The sequence below is a fragment of the Syngnathus leptorhynchus genome, chromosome 18 (assembly GCF_054491065.1).
Source record: "Syngnathus leptorhynchus isolate UIUO chromosome 18, UIUO_Slep, whole genome shotgun sequence".
NCBI classification, from domain to species: Eukaryota; Metazoa; Chordata; class Actinopteri; order Syngnathiformes; family Syngnathidae; genus Syngnathus; species Syngnathus leptorhynchus.
Genome location: NC_141212.1, coordinates 48,291 through 66,766, shown reverse-complemented (window position 1 = coordinate 66,766; position 18,476 = coordinate 48,291). Strand labels below are relative to the sequence as shown.

At 54.6% G+C, this 18,476-nt stretch overlaps 4 protein-coding genes and 2 long non-coding RNA genes across 13 annotated transcripts; 4 read left to right on the top strand and 2 right to left on the bottom strand.

Moving 5' to 3' along the window:
- Window positions 1–36: 36 nt before the first annotated feature.
- LOC147041977 (beta-taxilin-like) lies at window positions 37–4,470 on the bottom strand. Its single transcript, XM_085938104.1, has 10 exons — window positions 3,746–4,470; window positions 3,624–3,675; window positions 3,159–3,244; window positions 2,963–3,091; window positions 2,706–2,900; window positions 2,520–2,639; window positions 2,332–2,406; window positions 1,444–1,536; window positions 1,254–1,349; window positions 37–1,178 (listed from the first exon to the last, which is right to left on the bottom strand). Exons 1-10 carry the CDS (start codon window positions 3,860–3,862, stop codon window positions 270–272), a joined length of 1,872 nt encoding a protein of 623 aa, XP_085794230.1. The 5' UTR covers window positions 3,863–4,470; the 3' UTR covers window positions 37–269.
- On the top strand, window positions 1,889–4,591 carry LOC147041976 (uncharacterized). Of its 2 annotated transcripts, none has more exons than XR_015068961.1 (4): window positions 1,889–2,064; window positions 2,778–2,906; window positions 3,138–3,312; window positions 3,399–4,589. It is a non-coding gene; the product is annotated as an uncharacterized LOC147041976 (long non-coding RNA). The 2 variants fall into 2 exon arrangements; XR_015068962.1 differs by lacking the exon at window positions 1,889–2,064 and adding an exon at window positions 2,075–2,140 and having other exon boundaries at window positions 3,399–4,591.
- Window positions 4,592–5,054: 463 nt separating this feature from the next.
- nmbr (neuromedin B receptor) lies at window positions 5,055–8,731 on the bottom strand. Its single transcript, XM_085937693.1, has 5 exons — window positions 8,313–8,731; window positions 7,180–7,321; window positions 6,485–6,637; window positions 5,445–5,683; window positions 5,055–5,344 (listed from the first exon to the last, which is right to left on the bottom strand). The coding sequence occupies exons 1-5, from the start codon at window positions 8,729–8,731 to the stop codon at window positions 5,194–5,196; spliced, it is 1,104 nt and encodes a 367-aa protein (XP_085793819.1). The 3' UTR covers window positions 5,055–5,193.
- LOC147041975 (uncharacterized) lies at window positions 5,074–8,444 on the top strand. Of its 2 annotated transcripts, XR_015068893.1 has the most exons (6): window positions 5,074–5,277; window positions 6,101–6,204; window positions 6,318–6,652; window positions 6,769–6,893; window positions 7,009–7,264; window positions 8,229–8,444. It is a non-coding gene; the product is annotated as an uncharacterized LOC147041975 (long non-coding RNA). The 2 variants fall into 2 exon arrangements; XR_015068892.1 differs by lacking the exon at window positions 8,229–8,444 and having other exon boundaries at window positions 7,009–8,190.
- A 727-nt stretch (window positions 8,732–9,458) lies between the features above and the next one.
- On the top strand, window positions 9,459–12,769 carry gje1a (gap junction protein epsilon 1a). Of its 4 annotated transcripts, none has more exons than XM_085937670.1 (4): window positions 9,459–9,711; window positions 10,628–10,810; window positions 10,878–11,075; window positions 11,308–12,769. In XM_085937670.1, the coding sequence occupies exons 2-4, from the start codon at window positions 10,685–10,687 to the stop codon at window positions 11,503–11,505; spliced, it is 522 nt and encodes a 173-aa protein (XP_085793796.1). In that variant the 5' UTR covers window positions 9,459–9,711; window positions 10,628–10,684; the 3' UTR covers window positions 11,506–12,769. The 4 variants fall into 4 exon arrangements, with proteins under 4 accessions (XP_085793796.1, XP_085793793.1, XP_085793794.1 ...); XM_085937667.1 differs by having other exon boundaries at window positions 9,459–9,715; XM_085937668.1 differs by having other exon boundaries at window positions 9,711–9,827.
- A 958-nt stretch (window positions 12,770–13,727) lies between these two features.
- Window positions 13,728–18,441, top strand: vta1 (vesicle (multivesicular body) trafficking 1). Of its 3 annotated transcripts, XM_085937659.1 has the most exons (8): window positions 13,732–13,965; window positions 15,205–15,299; window positions 16,375–16,502; window positions 16,573–16,648; window positions 17,308–17,422; window positions 17,562–17,759; window positions 17,823–17,894; window positions 18,131–18,441. In XM_085937659.1, exons 1-8 carry the CDS (start codon window positions 13,875–13,877, stop codon window positions 18,274–18,276), a joined length of 921 nt encoding a protein of 306 aa, XP_085793785.1. In that variant the 5' UTR covers window positions 13,732–13,874; the 3' UTR covers window positions 18,277–18,441. The 3 variants fall into 3 exon arrangements, with proteins under 3 accessions (XP_085793786.1, XP_085793784.1, XP_085793785.1); XM_085937660.1 differs by having other exon boundaries at window positions 13,728–13,965; window positions 17,562–17,908; window positions 18,094–18,441; XM_085937658.1 differs by having other exon boundaries at window positions 13,729–13,965; window positions 17,562–17,894.
- The last annotated feature ends 35 nt before the right edge of the window (window positions 18,442–18,476 follow it).

The window sequence follows — 18,476 nt, the reverse complement described above, 5'->3', positions numbered from 1 at the left end:
CCAAAGTTAAACAATCTCTCTGCGCCGAGGGAAAAGTCAAAGAAAGAAAAGATTTTATTGAGATGACGTTTTGTTGCGTCTCACCATGAGCTTACGTTTGAAAGTTACACTGAGAAAGAACGGCCTTGGCTTTTCCCGGCGGTGGTGTCCCCTTTGGTGCAACAGCGCCCTCTAACGAACAATTGGACACGTTGCAGCCTCTCGTTCTCGCACGCTCTCGCTTTCTCTCGCTCGCTCGCTCGCTCGCTCTCAGTCAGACTCAAAGCTTCTCAAAGGTTCCTGTTTCTCTTTTTCTTGTTCTTCTTTGTCTCCTTCTTTGGGGGTGCCAGTGCGTGCGGCGCGTTCTCCTGAGTGGGCGGGGCCTCTGCGCCTACATGCTGGAGGTCGCATGTCAAGGGCAACATTTTGACCTCAGTCATGACCTCTGAAGAGAGACCAGTGTCAGGTCCTGGCTTCATTTTTGCTTTTGATTCAGCGTCTGAGGTTGACTGCTGCTCCGGTTTCACTTGTGGCTCTGTATCTCGATTTACTTCCAGTTGAACGTCTGGTTCCGGTTTCACCTCTGGTTTGATTTCTCGATACACTTCCGTCTCATCTTGTAGTTCTGCTTTTACGTCTCGTTCTGGTTTTACTATTGCTTCTGGTTTCACTTCTGGCTCTGTTTCTTGATTTACCTTCAGTGGAACGTCCGCTTGCGGTTTCATTTCTACTTGTGCCTGCTCTTTTGGTTGAACTCCTGCTTCTGGTTGCCATTGGCAGTTTTGCTCCGGTGGAGGCTGGCTTTTGTCGAAATGTCCAAACGCGACCAGCTCGACATCCGGGTCGTCCAGGTGGTCCACTTCCTGTTCCTGTTCGGTGCCGTCAGACACCTTCAAGGACTCCGCAAACTCTAGCAGTTTGACTTGCTCGGCTCTCAGCCGCCGCATCTCCTCTGTCACCACGCCGTGGCACTCGCGGTCGTCATTGTCGCGGTTTTCCCGCGTGGACGCCGTCTCGCCGTCGGCCCGGCAGACATTGTCGTGGTTTTCCGGCGCGGACGCCGTCTCTGCATCGGCGCGGCGGACATCTTTGATTTTAGCGTACAGAAGTATCCTCTCGTCCTGAAGAGCTCGACACAACTTCTCCAGCTTGTGGATGGTCGCCAGGAAAACCTCATAGTCTTTGCCTTTCTCGCTCCTCTGCGGGACCGGAGGACGGCGGAGGCAAAGTGAGAGGGCGACAAGCTCACGCGTCCATGCGCTCGCGTGACTCACCTCCTCCAACAAGTCCGTCAAAGCTTTGTTGCAATTCTCAAACCTCGACTTCCAAACGTTTGACTCCTCCTCCAACTTCTTCATCTTCTCGGACATCTTATGGACAGACAGAAGCGCGCGAGGTCAACGCGTGGGCCGGCCACGCTTTGGCTTTGGACAAAAGCCCAGGGCAAACGCGCAACATCGGCACCTTTTCCATCTCGTGCTTGAAGCGAGCGTAGACTTCATTGCTCTTGGCTAATGTGCTCTGGAACTCGTCAAACCTTTGGGAGTAGAGCGCCAACTACAGGGCGACAAGATTGCGGAGAGGTCATCGAGGTCTCGCGTGCGCACACACACATTTGACTGCACTCAATATTTGGGGAGTTAATAGAAAATACACAAATGGAGCACTTTGACGCTAATTAGTACGTCTGCTTTGTCTGCAGTGGTTGCGAATTAAAAACTAATTCCGAATGTTTCTAGTTCGATGCTAAATAGTCAAAGAAAGTTTTTGTATGGCAGTGGCAGGAGACGGTGCGGAGTGTCCGCCCATTTTCGGCGATTTGGGGCTCGTTTGGGGGGGTGTATTGACGTTTGTTGTGCTCACGCCGAACCCGTTTTAACATCAACCTTTGAGTCAGCGCCTGAGTTCTTGTGTCACGTGCCGCTCTCTTGTTGCTCCCGCTTTTATTTTGAAGAGCCACGTCACGTGAGCCACCTCGTTAGCAGCCTCCTTGTTTCCACCTGCTGGAAGCGGCGGCGGCGGCGGCGGCGCTCGACAGACGACAGCTGTTCCCGCCTTGTGCTTCCGAAGCTATCCGAGCCGTCTGTAAGTCTTGCGCTCGCTTCTACATGATTGGGATGGGGGAAGTCCACTCGGCCATTTGATGTACTGGATGTCTCGGGTTAGAATTGAATTGAGATTCTCGGCCCGGTGCGTCCCGATAGCTGTGGTGGGCGTGTCCTCCGTTTGCGTCATTCACCTGCGCGTGCATGCCGGCGGCGTGTTGGCGTAGCGTGTGCGTCTGCAGCTTCCACTCAGCCGCCTCGCGCAGCAGCTGGCGAAAGAGAGCAGACGCGTGACCGTCTTATTTACCTTCTTCTTCATGCTCAGTTCCTCCTCTTTCATGGCGAAGCACTTCCGGGTTTTGTCCACCGCTTCGGCCAGCAGCTGCGGCGTAGCGACACGGCACAAACTCGCAGACACACACACACACGGAAGGAAGAAACAAAGCGGCGCGGCACGGCACGGCATCGAGCCTAAAAAACGCCCAGACCACTCACGTATTCTTTCTCGCGTTGGTGTTTCTGTTGCGCGTCAGCCAGCAGCGCGTTGGCCTGATCCAGCTTGGCCGAAGTCAGCTGCTGTTGGAGGTCGCGGTGGTGGTTGATCTTCTCTAAACTCTGAGCACACACACGTGGAATTATGAGCTCCGGGGCATTGTTGACGCTTTTCTCGATGTGTTTGACCTCCTCTCTGCGCTGACACTGTTCCAGCAGCGAGTTCATTTTTTGGCTCAGTTTGGCGTTGTCCTCGCACAGTTTTTCATTTCTGGCGCTGTGCTGCTGGATCTGCGCTTGGATTTCTGTAAGTGACGTCTGGAAGTGAGCAGCCATCTCCGATCGCTTCTCCTCGTCTTCACGGCAGCGGCGCAGGGCTTCGTCCTTTGGGTGAGCATGAGCACGCTGATGTTACATGCCACGTGTGTGTCTGTGTATAAGTGTACCCGCAGTGAGTAGTAGTGGTCTTGGACATCTCTGCACAAAGTTTCCAATTGGCTTCGCTCTGCCTGCAGGATGCAATTGTTGTCACGTAGACCTTGAACCACCCTCTGCTCGCCACGCTCCCGCAGCAGCTGCACGCACGCACGCACGCGTTAGTTGACAGTGCACGTTTTTCAGCAGCCGAAGAGGACGTCTCACCAGCTCGGCGTGTTTCCTCATCAAATGGTCAAGTTTTTCCTCAGAAGATGACAAAGCGCTCAGACTGTCTGCAACACAAGCTACCTCTACAAGCACAACCGTCGGGACAACGGCGACGTTGAGAAAGGACAAGCGCCTTTGGAGCAGCATAGCGGTGACTCTCATTTCTCCCGACATGCGAGTTGCCCGGGAAGCCCATCGAGTAGAGTAACCGAGCTCATTCTATCTGGCTCGACACAGCACGTGGACCTGCGTATGTTATCGGGATGAGCGATCCACCAGACGCCCGCCGCTCCACATCGAGGAGTCTCCCGCGCGCGGCGACAGGAGGTCGCGAATAATGCGCAAGCCCGCGCCAGTCGAGGACAACCGAGACGCCGGTCGTCTGCGACGATGACGTGCGAGGAAATGAGAGCCAAGTCAAACGGCAAGACACGCCGACGACGTCCACGCGGTGGGTGGCACCTGACTGGACGCCGGTCGTGATGTCACGGTGCGCGTCCGCCTCCATCTGAAACTGTCACATGACACGCCACTTTGAACACTGGGAGGCCATCACGCCTGACGCTAACGCCACAAGGGCTAACCTGAGCCTTGGCGCTGACAATCTCTTTCAGTCTCCTGCCGAACTCCTCCATGGGGTCGTCAGCCGCTACCCCGTCTCGCGGGCGAGGCGCTAACACCTCGGTGGCTTTCACTGACATCACGGGAGCGCTGAGGAGGGGGAAATAGCAATGGAGTCACGCGCGCGCACGCGGCCCGAGCGCCAGCGAGATGGCGACAGTGGCCGACAAGAGCCAAGCTAAATTAGGAAATCTGTCGGTGCTGGGCACAATGAAACACGACAGCTGCAGCTGTTTGGGCACCGCAGTATGTACGACACGCGCCGGCCGACTCTCTTGACCAGGAGCTTCAAAGTCAACTTTTGCAGGGCCGCTTGACAGCAAATCTGAGCTAGGCGTACAGTATTTCCCCCAAAGTCTTTCACAGTTATCCAATGCAAATTGGGAGCAGTTCAGAACACAAACGGCTCAAAAGAACTGGCCAGCCGGTCGTCTCTCTGCGGGATGTGTTTTTTTGCCACCTCAGAATTACATCTCGCCGAAGGTTGTCACAAGCCCGAGCTGTCATTGTAATAGTAATCGATAATCGAAATGTTTGTGTATAAAGCCATTTTCTGCGCTGTCCGTCAAAAGTAAACTCACCAGTACAAATTGAAGCTGTTTTCTGGACGTGATTTGTTGAAGAAGTGTGTGTGTGAGATGAGTTTCAGATAAAAAACAACAACACGAAAGCTTACCAGGCGAGAGAAGCAAAGGACGCCTAGCGATGTAGACGAAGAGGAAAATGAAGGCGACAGCTGAACCGCTGAAAATAATCTGATCGGCCCCTCCCACTTTCTGACCTCGCAAGCGTTAGCCTGAGGTGAAAGGGTTAAAAAAAAAAAAAAAGTTGTCTATTTTCGTTCACTATGTTGACGATTTCATGACGTCACGTCATAGCACCGACGTCAAGTGCGGAATTGTTGCAATTCTCGTGGTGGCCACTCGGTGGAAGCATTCAGTTACGAAGCTCACTTGGGGAAAGGAGGACACTGTGATGGGGAAGGCTCAGGTAAGTGTTGTTAGACGAGAACATGTGTTTTTTCCCCAGTGAAACGCATTCACTCCAAGAAAGTTTTTTTTTGTGTTTGTGAGTATGCAAGTGTCTGCTGTGTTTTCTGGCTTGCCACAGAAAACAAGGTCAGCCTCACCCGCAGCAAATCAAAGTTGTGTTCCCTCCCTCCCTCCCTCCCGTGCACAAGGGGCGTGTGCGCAGACGGACGGAGGTTGCATTTAATATGGCGTAGCTTATCACATGCTCACATATACATACATACTAACTTTGTGCTCTTTTATTAGGACTGAGACGACAGTGATAGCAGCAGCCAAAGACGGCGGAGTGCGGTCACCGCCATCAAGCGGAGCCATTTGAGAGCTTCTCCGTCGATGCTCTGGTCGGTCCGAGCGTCACGTGACCTCACCCCGCTCGCCGGTCACGCTTCCTGCCTGCTGCCGATGACGACGGTGGGCGCGGCCTTTTTGACGGAGGTCAGACGGACGTGGGACGTGCTGCACAGGTAGCTGGCCTGACGGTCGGGACGCACGGCGGCAGCGCCCCCTGCCCCGTCGCCGCAGCGCAGCTGACTGACACACAAAATCGCACATGGCGTCAGAGGGCGGCAAATTCTTCTTTGAGCTTTCGATAGTTTGATTTCGAGCTGTTTTTTCGTCAAGCGCTCCAAACCTGTTGAAGTGTCGTCGGAAGCTGTCGCTCAGCAGGTAGAGTGCAAAGGGGTTGACGCAGGATGATGAGAAGCTGAGGATGCGAGCTAGCAGCGTTAGCACCAGGTGCGCTAGGGACAGGTCCATCTGCTGGTAGCGGAAGGAGCGGTACAGGTAGAGCACGTGGTTGGGGAGCCAGCACAGCCCAAACAAGCCCACGAAGACCAGCACGATCTTTGCCAGCCGCTTCCTCGTCTCCATCTGCCGGGGGTGGAACGAACGAACGAACGAACGAGCGAGGCGTTAGTTGCCGGTTTCAGCTCGTCGTTAGCGTGGGTAGAGACGGCGAGCAGGCGTCAAGTCGCTGCCATTTAGCCACTAATTGACCTATTTGAATTGTTTTTTTAACTTCCGCTCCTCCTCGTTGGTCCCCCGCTCTAACAAGATTTCAACTCCTTTCCCTTGATCTTTTATTTGACCTTCTTTATGGCGCCACTCCATGGCAGAAAGGTCGCGTTATGTCAGAACAGGGGCCGCTCACTTTGTTGGGCGCACCTGAAGCCGCACGGAAGGGGCTCAAAGTTGGGCCTGGGCCCGGGCCTGGGCCCGGGGCTGGGCCGGGCCACCGTTTCAGGCTTGGCTTGTTTTGCCTCATGTACGTTTGACACGTCTGTGCAGGTGTCCTACTGGGATTGGAGTGAACAAGGTGCTCTCCACTTGCCACCTCCTAAGATGACATTTGAGTTGAAGGAATAAAAAGATGAGACGCCCGCCTGCAAAAGGTCGCCCCATCATCAATATTCCTCAAGTGGCTGGCGCTACATACGCCGCTCCTCGTCATTGTCGCCAACACGGGACCGACCGCGTCGACTTGCACGTGTGCCTTTGCTTTTAGGTGCGAGTCCGAGGGGCCAGAGGCGAGCTGCGGGTGTCGTTACTGAGAGGGCGGTGGCGGCGGAGGCGGCGGCGGAGGCGAGGACGTCTCCCTTCTGTGCGGGGGATGAGGAAGCAGCATCTCACGCGCATGCTCGCACGCACACAGGGGAGTGGGCGGAGTCTGACCTGTCTCTTGGTGTGCTCGCTGACCTCGCCCGGCATGTCCCGCGCGCTGCGCACCAGCGTGCGCGCAATATGGTAGTAGTACACAGAAATGACGCTCAGCGGGAACAGGAAGTAGACCAGGAAGAGCATGACGGCGTGGACCTTGGGATGCGTCTGCTCAGACAGAGGGTACGGCACGCAGTTGAGGAAGCTGGCGTTCTCTGGGCCCCTCTGACCCTGAGAGAGCGCACAAAGAACAACTGCAAAGTGTCTGACATGACTTGGGTGTTGCGTTTTGGTCACAGCTTTTGCTCCTGCTTGGCTTGGCTTTTCCTGTCGCTGGCCGCCTTCTCTGCTCATCACTTCATTGGAAATCTCAAACTGATTGGAGTTCCTCCGATGATTGAGGAAGACAACGGGAGGGACGAAGGTAAGAGACCGTCCGTCACTGAGCGGGTCGCTGCTCGAGTGGGGGAAAAAAAAGAGCAACTCCTTTCAAGTCTTTCCCCGTTCTGCTCCGGCATGACCGCTTTTTTTTTCGTCAGCGTCCAGCATCTCCAAAATTTGAACGAGCACAAAAGGAAGCGAGCGACAGCAAATGGAACAAAGAGTAAATTCCCATTGCAGAACCCAAATGGGAAATGACATCAAATCCACCTCTGCGACAAAAGCTCCCGTCACGGCGGCATTAGCGCGGGCGCCACACCACGCCTTACCTGCATGGATACCACCTGGGAAAAGATGGCCTCGGGTACGGCGAGCAGGACGGACAGCAGCCAGATGGCGGCGGCTTTGGCACAGGTCCGCAAAACGGCGCCGGACGCCTGGATGTCCATGGGCTTCACGATGGCCTTGTACCTGCCACGCACACGTGTGCCGGGGTCGGTCGCCGATGCGCCCAAACCGAAGCCGGTGCGCCGATACACTAGCTTGCCTTGCGTGTCTCGTATTTTTCACAGCCTCTTTAAGAAAATAATAAGAAGAAGAATGCTGCCACTGCACTCAAGCGTGCGTGTAAGCATGTCGTTGGCGTTTCAAGTTCATGTGACTTTCACTCCGACGTTTCGCGTAGGTGCACGCTGACGACGCATTTGTCACGCGCCTCTCCGCCTGAGGAGATGGTGCTCCCTCCCGCCGTGTCATCTGTCACTCGTGCTTTTCGCCACGCCTTTTTCTGCTCGCTCTCTGGTTGTTCCCCCTCCCGCTCACTCGCAGGGCGTCTGGCGTCGACGTTTGCCCCATTAGGAGCTTAATTACGGGCGTGTGTGTCGGCCGCACGCGTCGTCGGCCTTTCCGCCGGAGGGATGGGATCACGTGGTCGTCAGGAAATAACACCTCATCTTGCGCCGAAGGTCGCCCTTTCTTCGGGGAGAGCGCGCCATTGACACTCGACGCAGCGCAATTACCGGCGCGTCAACTGCAACAAGATGATTAAGACGGCCCGATGTAGACATGGAGAAGACGATCGCCGTTTCCTTCCTTGAACGCATTGTCAGTGCAGAGGAGACTTATCTGCCACTGCAGCGCTTTGAGGAAACTCGAGTAGTTTTGCCAAACTTTGCCAAGACGTCTTCAAAAGAGCGACAGTGCTCACACGTTTGAATTGGCTCAAATTGCATAACAATGACTGAAGCGGCCTTTAGTAGACCCCTTTAGTTGCTTTCATTTGTGTGTGTCGGGGGGCATGGCTGTTTGTTTTAGCTCATGTTTGTCCGAATAAATACGTGTCGATACTCTCTTCCATTTCCATGAAATGACGGAGCAGATAATGAAAGAAGTCAAGAAGATGATGAGGATCCTGAGCTGATGAGGACGAGATCGACGAAACCGCCCGCCCGACCGCACTTACCTGTCGGCGCTTAGCGCAGTGAGCGTGAAGACGGACACGCCGACCGAGGTGAGCTGCACGGCGGGCAGGAGCTTGCAGGCGACCTCGCCGAGGATCCATTCCTCGGAGAAGAAGCGCAGGGCGTCGACTGGCACGCAGGTGACGAGCAGCAGCAGGTCTCCCGCCGCCAGGCTGCTGATGAAGATGTTGGGCACGCTTCTCATGGCGCTGGTGCTCACGAAGATCTTCACCAGCGTCACGTTGCCCAGCACGCCCACCAGCACGATCAGCGTGTACGCGGAGGTCACGACGCCGCGTACGGCCGCATATGCGCCGTCCGGGGACGCCCAGCCCTGGCCCCCGGCGCCGTCGGCGCTACCGTCGGCAGGATCCTCGCTCGAGTTCCCGGCTTCCAACTGGGACAGAAACTCGTCGGCCATCGCGACTGGATCAAGTGCAGGTGCGTAAAGATGCGCGCGTAAAAGTGCGCAGCCACTTGGTTCAGGCTGGTGCCGAATGAGAAGAACGCGCAACTGGTGGGCGCGTCGCGACGAAGGTTCCTTTTATGTTTGTGGCGCGCGCGCGCGCGCACACCAGAGCGAGAGAAAAGCATGCTTAATTCGCAGATTTTCCGTTCTCGGCTCAACGTCGTCTTTTTGCGCGCCTTCTTCAGCTATAACCCCTGCTCAGTCTTCTCATCCCACTTAGTCGATTCATTGCGAACCTCGTCACAGTCCTCAAATTAAAATGGAAAGACAATTACACACATTTTAGTCAGGATTGGCGGATGTACATGTTCAGATTAAGCCAATCCGGTGGAACCAAATTGGATTTTTAATTTTGCTCATGCAGTGCAAGAGTGAATAGAAGCCTATTCCCTCTCTGGCCCATCCCGAACGTCTAATTTGATTTGTAAGACACAGCAGAGCGGCCCCGGTTCATATTCCCATCCCCGAGTTCCAAACGCGTTTCACCGTTCCGCTGCACCCCCCCCCCTCCAGTTTACGCTTCCTGAGTGTTTGTCCATCACCGACCGGGGTCACATGACCGCACCAAAAGGCTTTGTCAATTGTCGGAACTGGGGCAACACGCGCAGGAAGCCGCGGCTTCGGAGCGCCACAATAAGAGCTTCGAACGGGAGACCGGGCCCGCTCCGCCAAGGTTGGCGTGACTTGTAGCGGTCGCTCGTTTGCGCAGAGACGCGCCCGTCCTTTGGCGGGGGGGGGAGGGGCTCGGGGCTCGGTCGGGGCCGCCGGCAGCGAGCACCTCTCCGCGCGATTGTGAAAGGGCCGGCGGGAAGTGGGCCGGACGCGGCGCCTCAACTTGACCCCGGACTCCACGGCGCCCCGGACCGGCATGCGTTTGGGACCTGCGAGTGGAAAAAAGAGGGGGGGATGAACAACACGCCGCCAGGATTACGGTTGGTGTGTGGACTTGACTTTTCTTTGCTGCTAAGCGTAGTGTTGCTTTGCGTCGGCGGGACCTCGTTGTTTGGCGGCTTCGTCAATGCTCTTCCAGAAGTATTTGCAGTGCAGGGTGTGTTGTCGTCGCTTTCTGACTTTTGTGTTTTCCTCTCACCGTTCCGCCGGCCGGTCGCATCGTCTCGTCAGGGGCGCCAGCCTCGAGCTCGACTGGATGGCGCCAATTTGAGCGTTGACGCGTGTTGCGTGCGAGCGCAGGACGGACGGACCGACGGACGGACGGGAGGCCGGCTGGTCAGGGGAGCCCCGGGAAGACGTTGCCCAGGCCCAAAGAGGCCCGCGTTGTGTCTTTGTCGTATGTTTGTGGTGAGCGTTTGAGGTTGACTTTTTCGCTGACAGAGTCCTGTGGGGATTAGAATGCAGGGAGCAGCCAGCCCGTGGGGCCATTGTTGACCCTACTGTGTCCACTGAGCGAGTCAATTGATGCAGATAAAAGGCCCCCAAATATGCATTGACACGGGCTTTGCATGGGGACGGGCAGGCAGAGGGCGGTTGTGCGCCCGCTGCCACGTGGGCCCACAAGTGCCCCGGACGCCGACCGATGGCCCAAACATGTCCTTAAACTACATCAAGAACTTCTACGAGGGCTGCGTAAGTCACACCGACGACATCTGTAAGGGGGAGGCCGGCCGTGGAGTGAGACTTAGGAGGGAGGCGGGGGGGGACATCAAGCAGAACAGTCAAACCGGGCTCAGGAGGAGGTTGTTTGATGGAGGGAGGAGGCTCTGTGTGGCATGCTGAAAAGCTTTCAGCTGAGGGCCAACCAAAGAAACATTCACGCGTCCGGCCGGGCACCCCCGTCTGTCCGCTCTTCTCGTCCGTCCGTCTGTCGACGCCTGCGCTTGTACCTTCCAGCTCAGGCCTCCGACGGTGATCGGCCAGTTCCACACCTTGTTCTTCGGCTCGGTGCGGATGTTCTTCCTGGGAGTTCTGGGCTTCGCCGTGTACGGAAATGAAGCACTGCACTTCAGCTGTGACCCGGATCGCAGGGAACTCAACCTCTACTGCTACAACCAGTTCAGACCCATAACGCCGCAGGTACCAAAGACGGGCTGACATGGACGCAAATCTGCCGGCTAGAAATGACAATGCGACCGCCTGGCAGGTGTTCTGGGCCTTGCAGCTGGTCACGGTGTTGGTTCCTGGGGCCGTGTTCCACCTCTACGCCGCCTGCAAGAACATCGACCAGGAGGAGATCCTGGAAAGACCCGTCTACACCGTCTTCTACATCATCTCCGTTCTCTTGCGCATCATTTTGGAGGTCATCGCCTTCTGGCTTCAGAGTCATCTCTTTGGCTTCCAGGTGTGAAAAAGTGCCACAGTGAGTTTCTGCTCCATTTTCAGTCACCCAGGTCGTGAACCTCAGTGGATCGCCGTGACCCGGATGGCCGACGATGGACGTGGAATGGCCGCCGAGTTCCTTTGTGCAAAGTGGCGGCGCTTTTGTCTCAAATTGCCAGGCCTTGAGCATCGGAGGGTGGCGAGGCTTGCGGCAAAATCCAACCTGAGCCGCATCCTTTGTGTGTGTGCCTCAGGTCCACCCGCTCTACATGTGCGACGCCAGTGCGTTAGAGAAGACCTTCAACGTGACCAAGTGCATGGTGCCTGAACACTTTGAGAAAACCATCTTCCTGAGCGCCATGTACACCTTCACCGTCATCACCATCCTCCTGTGCGTGGCCGAGATCTTTGAGATCCTCTGCAGACGACTGGGCTATCTCAACAACCACTGACACCAACCGCCGTCGTTTCTCTCGGGTCGGGCAAGTGAGAAATAGTCCGTCTTTGCCCGAGGGAGCTCATCCCACGGGACGAGCGGGAGGACAAAAGGAACACGTGGCGGCGTACTTTGACGACGGGACGCCCGCTCATCCCTCGAGAAGCTTCTTGGCTCCGGACCACAGGTACCTGTGTGCGTGCGTGCGTGCGAGTGGGTGGCCGTCTCCAGCCCATCGCGACCTTTCCTACATCGACAGAAAGACACTTGTAGATAGGAAGTCCCCCCCCCCCCCCCCCCCTTCTGCCCCTCTCAAAAGGACTGTGATGACATTCAAGTATTTCAAGTTTGACAGAAAGGCTTTGTGTACTTTCAGATAGTTTTTGTCCCGAATCGTTGTTTACGTTCAAATCACAATTGACTGGTCGTTTCTGTGGGAAAACATTCAGTCGAAGTGGAATGGCGGACTCGTCTGAGCTTATGTATTCCATTGAACAACATTGTTTGCGACCCTTTGGCGCACATTTACTACTCGTCAATGTCAACGCTTGACTTTTATTTCCTTCATCAGACATCCATCCAACTTTTGGTTGTGAAGGTTTCATCTGTCTTTCATCTCAGGTACAAACTCGCATCAGCAGACAAAAGCGGATCCATCACTTTGTTTGCTCTTAAAGGCGCCGCTGTTGTTTCCTTGCGCATGTAAGCGGATGCTGGTAGGATTTGCTTGCTGCTCAGCCAAACCGCCACATTGTGACATTGTTCACCCTGCGGCGCTCCAAACAAACTCGCATTTAAAGCGGCACGCTTTAGGTTGAAACGATCCCAATCCGTGACGATGAGTCGCCGGTTCCCAAACACCCTGACTCCAACCCCTCTGGCGCGAAGCTGGTAGCAATTCTTTGCGGTCGTTTTGCGAGCGCCCACGTTTGTGTGGCTGGCGGTTGCTACGCGTACATCTTCATTCTGGCTTCACCCACGTCATCCCCTACTCGGGGCTTCGCTAGCCGCTCGTCAGCCGACACTCTACCGAGGAGATGGCCTCGCGTCGCATGATCCAGTCACCCAAACGCGGCGACTACTACCTCAGCGACTGAGTCGATACCATCGCGGTGCTAACGCAACTGATACCTTTGACGTGCTCAACGGCGAATAGCTTCATCTTGCTCATGTAGCTGGCCGTTAGCTCAGCAGCTTCAATATGTTCCTAATTTATTTCAGTTCATTGTGAATCATTTATAGACGTGTGGAATGAGTGACTGATTCATACATTTCAAATAAATCCGAATTTTTCATATTGGACTTCTTTTGGTCTTTGTCACTTGCTTGAGTGTAAGAACTGCTTGACTTCATTATTGATGCCTATTCAAGTCCCGAAGGACCGTGTGCACCATAGATAGGGCTGGTAGGGACATATTAGGGGAATACAAAATAGTCCCTACCAATATTTACCGTAGCAAAAATCTATATTCATGGAGTATTTTAGTATTCAACGCAGTGGTAGCATTCGTTCAAAATAACTTGAAATAGGTTGTTTTTAGGAGCGGTTCCGAGATTTATTCGGAGCTATGACGACAGGTGGCGCTATTTCATTGACTGCAACAGGGTCGGTACATTAGTTCCATTTAATAATGCCGGTCTGGTACCCTCAAGCGGAGGCAGAGGTCCATGTTGGTGCTGACGGTGGCAACGCATTCACTGAGCTCATCTGTGACCAAACGGAAACGCTCTTTCAAAGTTGCTCCAACACGTGTATGGCAGTGAGAGGGACGACCTGGCATTAACTTCCGCTCTGTCCTACTCTGTCCTGCTCTGCCCTCCCTGGTGCGGATGAAAGCAACGGACCGAGACCCACTTTTTCAAGTGATCTCGGTTCGCTTCAGGTCTGAATACAAACAGCGTAGATCCGTACCAACAGCACAAATATCAAGAGCAGGAAGGCCGCTAGCGCGTAGCACTCGCATGCTTTTCTTCCTTTCCGGGTCTGTGCTCTGTGTGCCGCTCTGCCCTGGTCATTGCTGTCCAATGGGAGCACAAGCGTGGATGTGTATACTTGACTTGCAAAATGTACAAAATGTCTTAATAGGAACCGCACCAAACGAAAAGAACAATCTTTTTAGATGTCCAATTGGGAGCGGTTTGGTGGGAAGAATACAAACAGGTCAAGTTCTTATGAAAAAACGATGCTCCTGTGGTTCGCACTCCAATACAGTAGATGGCGGTAACGCGCTCTAAAGCTGGTGCCTCCCGCCGGAAAACGAAACAAGAACAAGTGCAGCGAGGTGTCGCCGCCACCGCGGTCCAACCACCTACAGCAGCTGGAACAGCAACAACAAGACGAACGAGACGACCCACTCGACCGTCTAGTTTTCGTTTGCGAATGCCATGGCGGCACCGGCCCAGCTCAAAGCAGTCCAGCATCACCTGCGGACCGCCCAAGAACACGAGAAGCGCGACCCTGTGGTGGCTTACTACTGTGAGTGTGCGGTGGCTAGGCTAACACTAGCTCAGCCTAAGCGCTAACTTTTCTTTGCCCGACTCCTTCACAGCACCGACTCACCCTAACCCCACAGCGAGACTGAAATTGATATGCTTTATCATCGTCGTCTCTGGCATTATCGTCTCTTTCCTTGTAGCCAACCCTCATTTTGGGTTGCCGGTGTGCCTAAGCCGAACCCAGCTCAGCCGGGTTGACTGTACCCTGAAGTGGTCGCGGGGCAACCGATTCAATCCGGCTGTGGTGGTTTGGGGCAACGTCAGTCCAGTAACTTTGTGTTTCCTCATCTTAACCTGACTTTAGCTTTGTTTCACATTTTCCCCTTACCCTTCACTTTGTATCCTAACCATTTAAACGCGTTAAACTCCTAAGCCCTTCTTAACTCGAACCGAACCTATTTTTTTTAGATGAGTCATTTGACCTCCTTACCTTAACCACAACCTTTTAGATTTGTGGCTCTCTAATCATTGAGTGGATTCATTTTGTTGGTCAAAATTGTTCAGCTGCACAATTGCTCAATTCTTAAACACACGAAATAAATGGGCTCATTTACGACACACGACTGACCGCCAGAAAGTTTAAAAAGTATGTCGTGAGGACAAGCGTACTAGGTAACTGATGCAGAAATACATTTTGAAACTGTGACGAGAAGGAACAGAGTAGCGCCTTCTGGGCCAACACTTTGAACGGCGTCCTTGAGTGCCTTGAAAAGGCGCCTTACAAATAAAATGTTTTATTATTATTAACACCGTCACGTCAAGAGTTGGCTGACTTTCACCTTCGCTCGCGGTACAATACGCGGCAGGATAACTAATGCGAGGTGGCGAGTCGCCGGTCACGGCCTAATAAATATTTCAATATGGTAAACGTACGTAACTTACTAACGTGCTCTTCAAATGGAGCTGCCTCGCCATGCCAAAAGAAACCAGATAGACGGCTTCGTCACGGCGGTGAGGTCAGCCGTGAGGAATGCGCTCCAGCTTGCTGGGAAAAAGCGTCGGCTCAGTTTCCGAGATGCGAGCTGTCAATTTCTTGCTCTGACTTGCAAGCAAAATTGAGAGACCTATCAAGTATTTACCAATAGAATGACAGCGTGACGCAGTGCAGTGCGTGTCTGTCTGTCCGTCCAAAGTACGCTCGCTTGTTTCTTCAACTTTTGCTTTCACCGTCTTGAGTCTTGTCGAGTGTTGAACTCTTTTATCTTTGGGCCGCGGACAGGCCGCCTGTACGCCATGCAGACGGGGATGAAGCTGGACAGCAAAACTCCCGAGTGCCGCAAGTTCCTCGTCAAGCTCATGGACCAGCTGGAGTCGGTGAGTCTCGTCCGTCCCCCTCGGTCCTTACGTAAAAGTCCGCCTATGTCATTTTGTATTTTCCAAAGTCAACGTTAAAAAATGCATTTCGAAGTTTCTTTCATCTTCACTTTTTTCCAAAATAGAAGCCGTGAGGATAGGAGTAGCAACACACACAATTGCGCACACTCTGAGTCAATTCCACGTCGGCGCTTGTGGCCCGATGGACGCGCTCGAGCCTATGCGAGGAAGCGCCAGAAAGCGAGATTGATTTGGGGGGGGGCGTTAGGACAGGAAGGGGGTGAAGCCCGGCGGCAACACGCAGTCTGATGTCATCAGCGGTGGCAAAAGCGCCTGCCTAACTTTTACGTGAAAGTTTATACCGCAAAGAAAACATTGCTCAAACTACTAATTCCGGTTCTTTACTAAAGTCAAACTAAAAGCGGCGACAAAAAAAAAAAAGCGTGACAACCGGAGGCGTCTTGATGACGCAGAGACGACTTGACGCCGTGGAGCTCGGCGGCGCTTTCCTCGCTCCGGGACACGAAAGCATGAAAGCAGCGGATGTAGGCGTCCTGCTGGCAAGTGTAATGATTCCCGAATGTGTTTGGCAGTAATGATCATCAGCTGTGTCTTCAGGTTCACTTGTCACACGTGGGCGGACGCTCAATGTGCTGACATCACAGACAGTTGATGCCAATGTCCAAAGTGTGAAAGGATGCTTAATTAGTGCCAGGCTGCGTGCAGCAGAAGACCCCATCCTCCCTCCCCCCTTCTCCCCTGAGGGAAAAGGCGCCACAGTGTCCAGAGGTGTGAAACGTGAGGGTCCGTCTGGTGCGCTACAGCCTGGTCAATCAACGCGCTCTTCTTTGAGCGAAACCCGAGACACAGTCTTTCCTTTATACTGCGCCTTCAGCAGGTACCTGCGTGCGCAGGTGAGAGGACAGTGGTTGTATTCAGGGCCCTCTGACCTGCTTCACAAAGTTTGCTTGAGGGCAAACTTGAGGCTTGTACTGCTAACCGCACTGGCCGCAAACAGGAAGTCAGCGTAAAAGGGCACTCGTGCCTTCATCGCCGCTGTGACCTTTTGTGGCAGATGAAGATGGAGTTGAGCGACAACGACTCCATCACTCAGGAGGTGGTGGGCAACGCCCACATTGAGAACTATGCCCTCAAGATGTTCCTGTACGCCGACAACGAGGACAGAGCGGGACGATTCCACAAGTAAGTTTGAGTAACTTTGAATTCACAACGTTGAGCATGTTGTGACGTCATTAAATGTTGCTCTGCGCAGGAACATGATCAAGTCTTTCTACACGGCCAGTCTGCTGCTGGACGTCCTCTCCGTCTTCGGAGAGTTGTCAGACGAGGTGAGCACTACTCAGGCGGCACTTGTCTTTGTTACTCACTCGTGTGCGTGCGACCGACATATAAGTCGGTCGGTCACCTTTGCTCTTTTGTGCTCGCGCTGCACAGGAAAAAGCGCGCGTTGTTTCAGTGATTATTAGTTCAACACAACTAAAGTTCAGAACACGCCTCGGCGGCACCAGCGAGCCGCTATTGTTCCTCAGTTGGACCCTGAGAAAACATTTGAGTGCGGCTTATCTCCTCAGAGCAGCACCGGGCCGTTCCGTGGACTCGCCACACGCCCGCGCGGCGACCTTGCTCGTAGCTGACATTCTGGCACCGTTGCAAACGTTACACCCGGGGGTATTAGAACCTTGTTAAAAGTTGACCAAGCACACTGTAAAACAACCCCCCCCCCCCCCAAAAAAAAAACAAAAAACAAAACTTCCCATCCACCACAGTGTTTATGACTCCCATTTTTTTTCTTCTCCATGACGTAGGGCGGGAAGCCGTCTCGATCGGGCAACGATGGAGCTTTTGTCTGTTTTCTTGACATCAAACTCTTGGTTTGCAAAACAGGAGTCAGCTTTTAGCGTGGAATTAGCAAATACGTGAAATCTAGCCACATTGCTAACATGGACAGTGACGTATGATTCTTTTTTCCCACCGACTGACTACCCAGAACATCCAGCACAGGAAGTACGCCCGCTGGAAGGCTGCATACATCCACAACTGCCTGAAGAACGGCGAGACGCCCGAGGCCGGCCCCACCGGCATGGATCTGGACCAGGAAGCGGGTGCGCCATCGCCGATAGCACGCGCGCCGGCTCGCTCTCTTGCTATCACTCGTGCGGGCGGCAGTCTTCGCCGAGGGGCAACGCATGTACGCCATTATCTTCTCTTTTATCCCCGTTTTTGATGTGCGGCGCGCTCCAGATGGCGATGAAGGTTTCTCGGGTCACGCCTTCTCGCAGGGTGGCTCCTTCCGAGCCTCCTCTGAGGACGCGGGCGGGGCCGCGGCGCCGGGCATCGGCTTCACGGCGGGCTCCGAATCGGGACCGTCGGGACCCCCCTCCAACTTCGGCAATGTCCACGTCCCCCCCGGCGCGCACGCTCCCGCCAACACGCCGGCAGGTAGCCAGGCCCACCTCAGCGAAGGGTCGGATGGTTGCTCACGCGTGTCGTGCCACTCGACAGATGCCGTCAAGCCGGTGCCGACGCCCAGGACCACCGCGCACGCCGCCGACCTCCCGACGGGCCAGCAGCAAGGTCAGCAAACGCCTGTCAAAATGCCCGCAGCGTAGCGACATACTTGAAACGGAGAGGACACGTGACACGCGCGTATGAGCCAGGTCGATGCTGCTCATCAACAAATCGGCGGTGCACGCAAAGCTCTCGCTGAAGGCCGAGCCATCGTGTTGACACGGGCGACCGGCGCCGCCCGCCTGATGCCTCCCCTTTCATTCAGCCCGTGCCCGAGTGGCAACCTCTTCCCCTCCCCCTAGGTGACGTCCGCCTCTCAGCCGAGGACTTCACCAAGGCCCAGAAGTACTGCAAGTACGCCGGCAGTGCCCTCCAGTACGAGGACGTGCCCACGGCTGTCCACAACCTCCAGAAGGCCCTCAAACTGCTCACCACTGGAAAAGAATGACTCCTTTGTCCGTCCGTCTGGCTGCGTCTATCTGCACCATCTCATCAGCTCTGCACGCACACACACACACATCCACGCACGCACACACACACACACGCACGCCGGCTGGCCGCCAGCAGCTTGGATGGAGACGGCAGCTCAACAACGGCTGCCTGTGTGCGCCCGCTCTAGGTCTCCATCTCTATTACGGAACGTGCTGA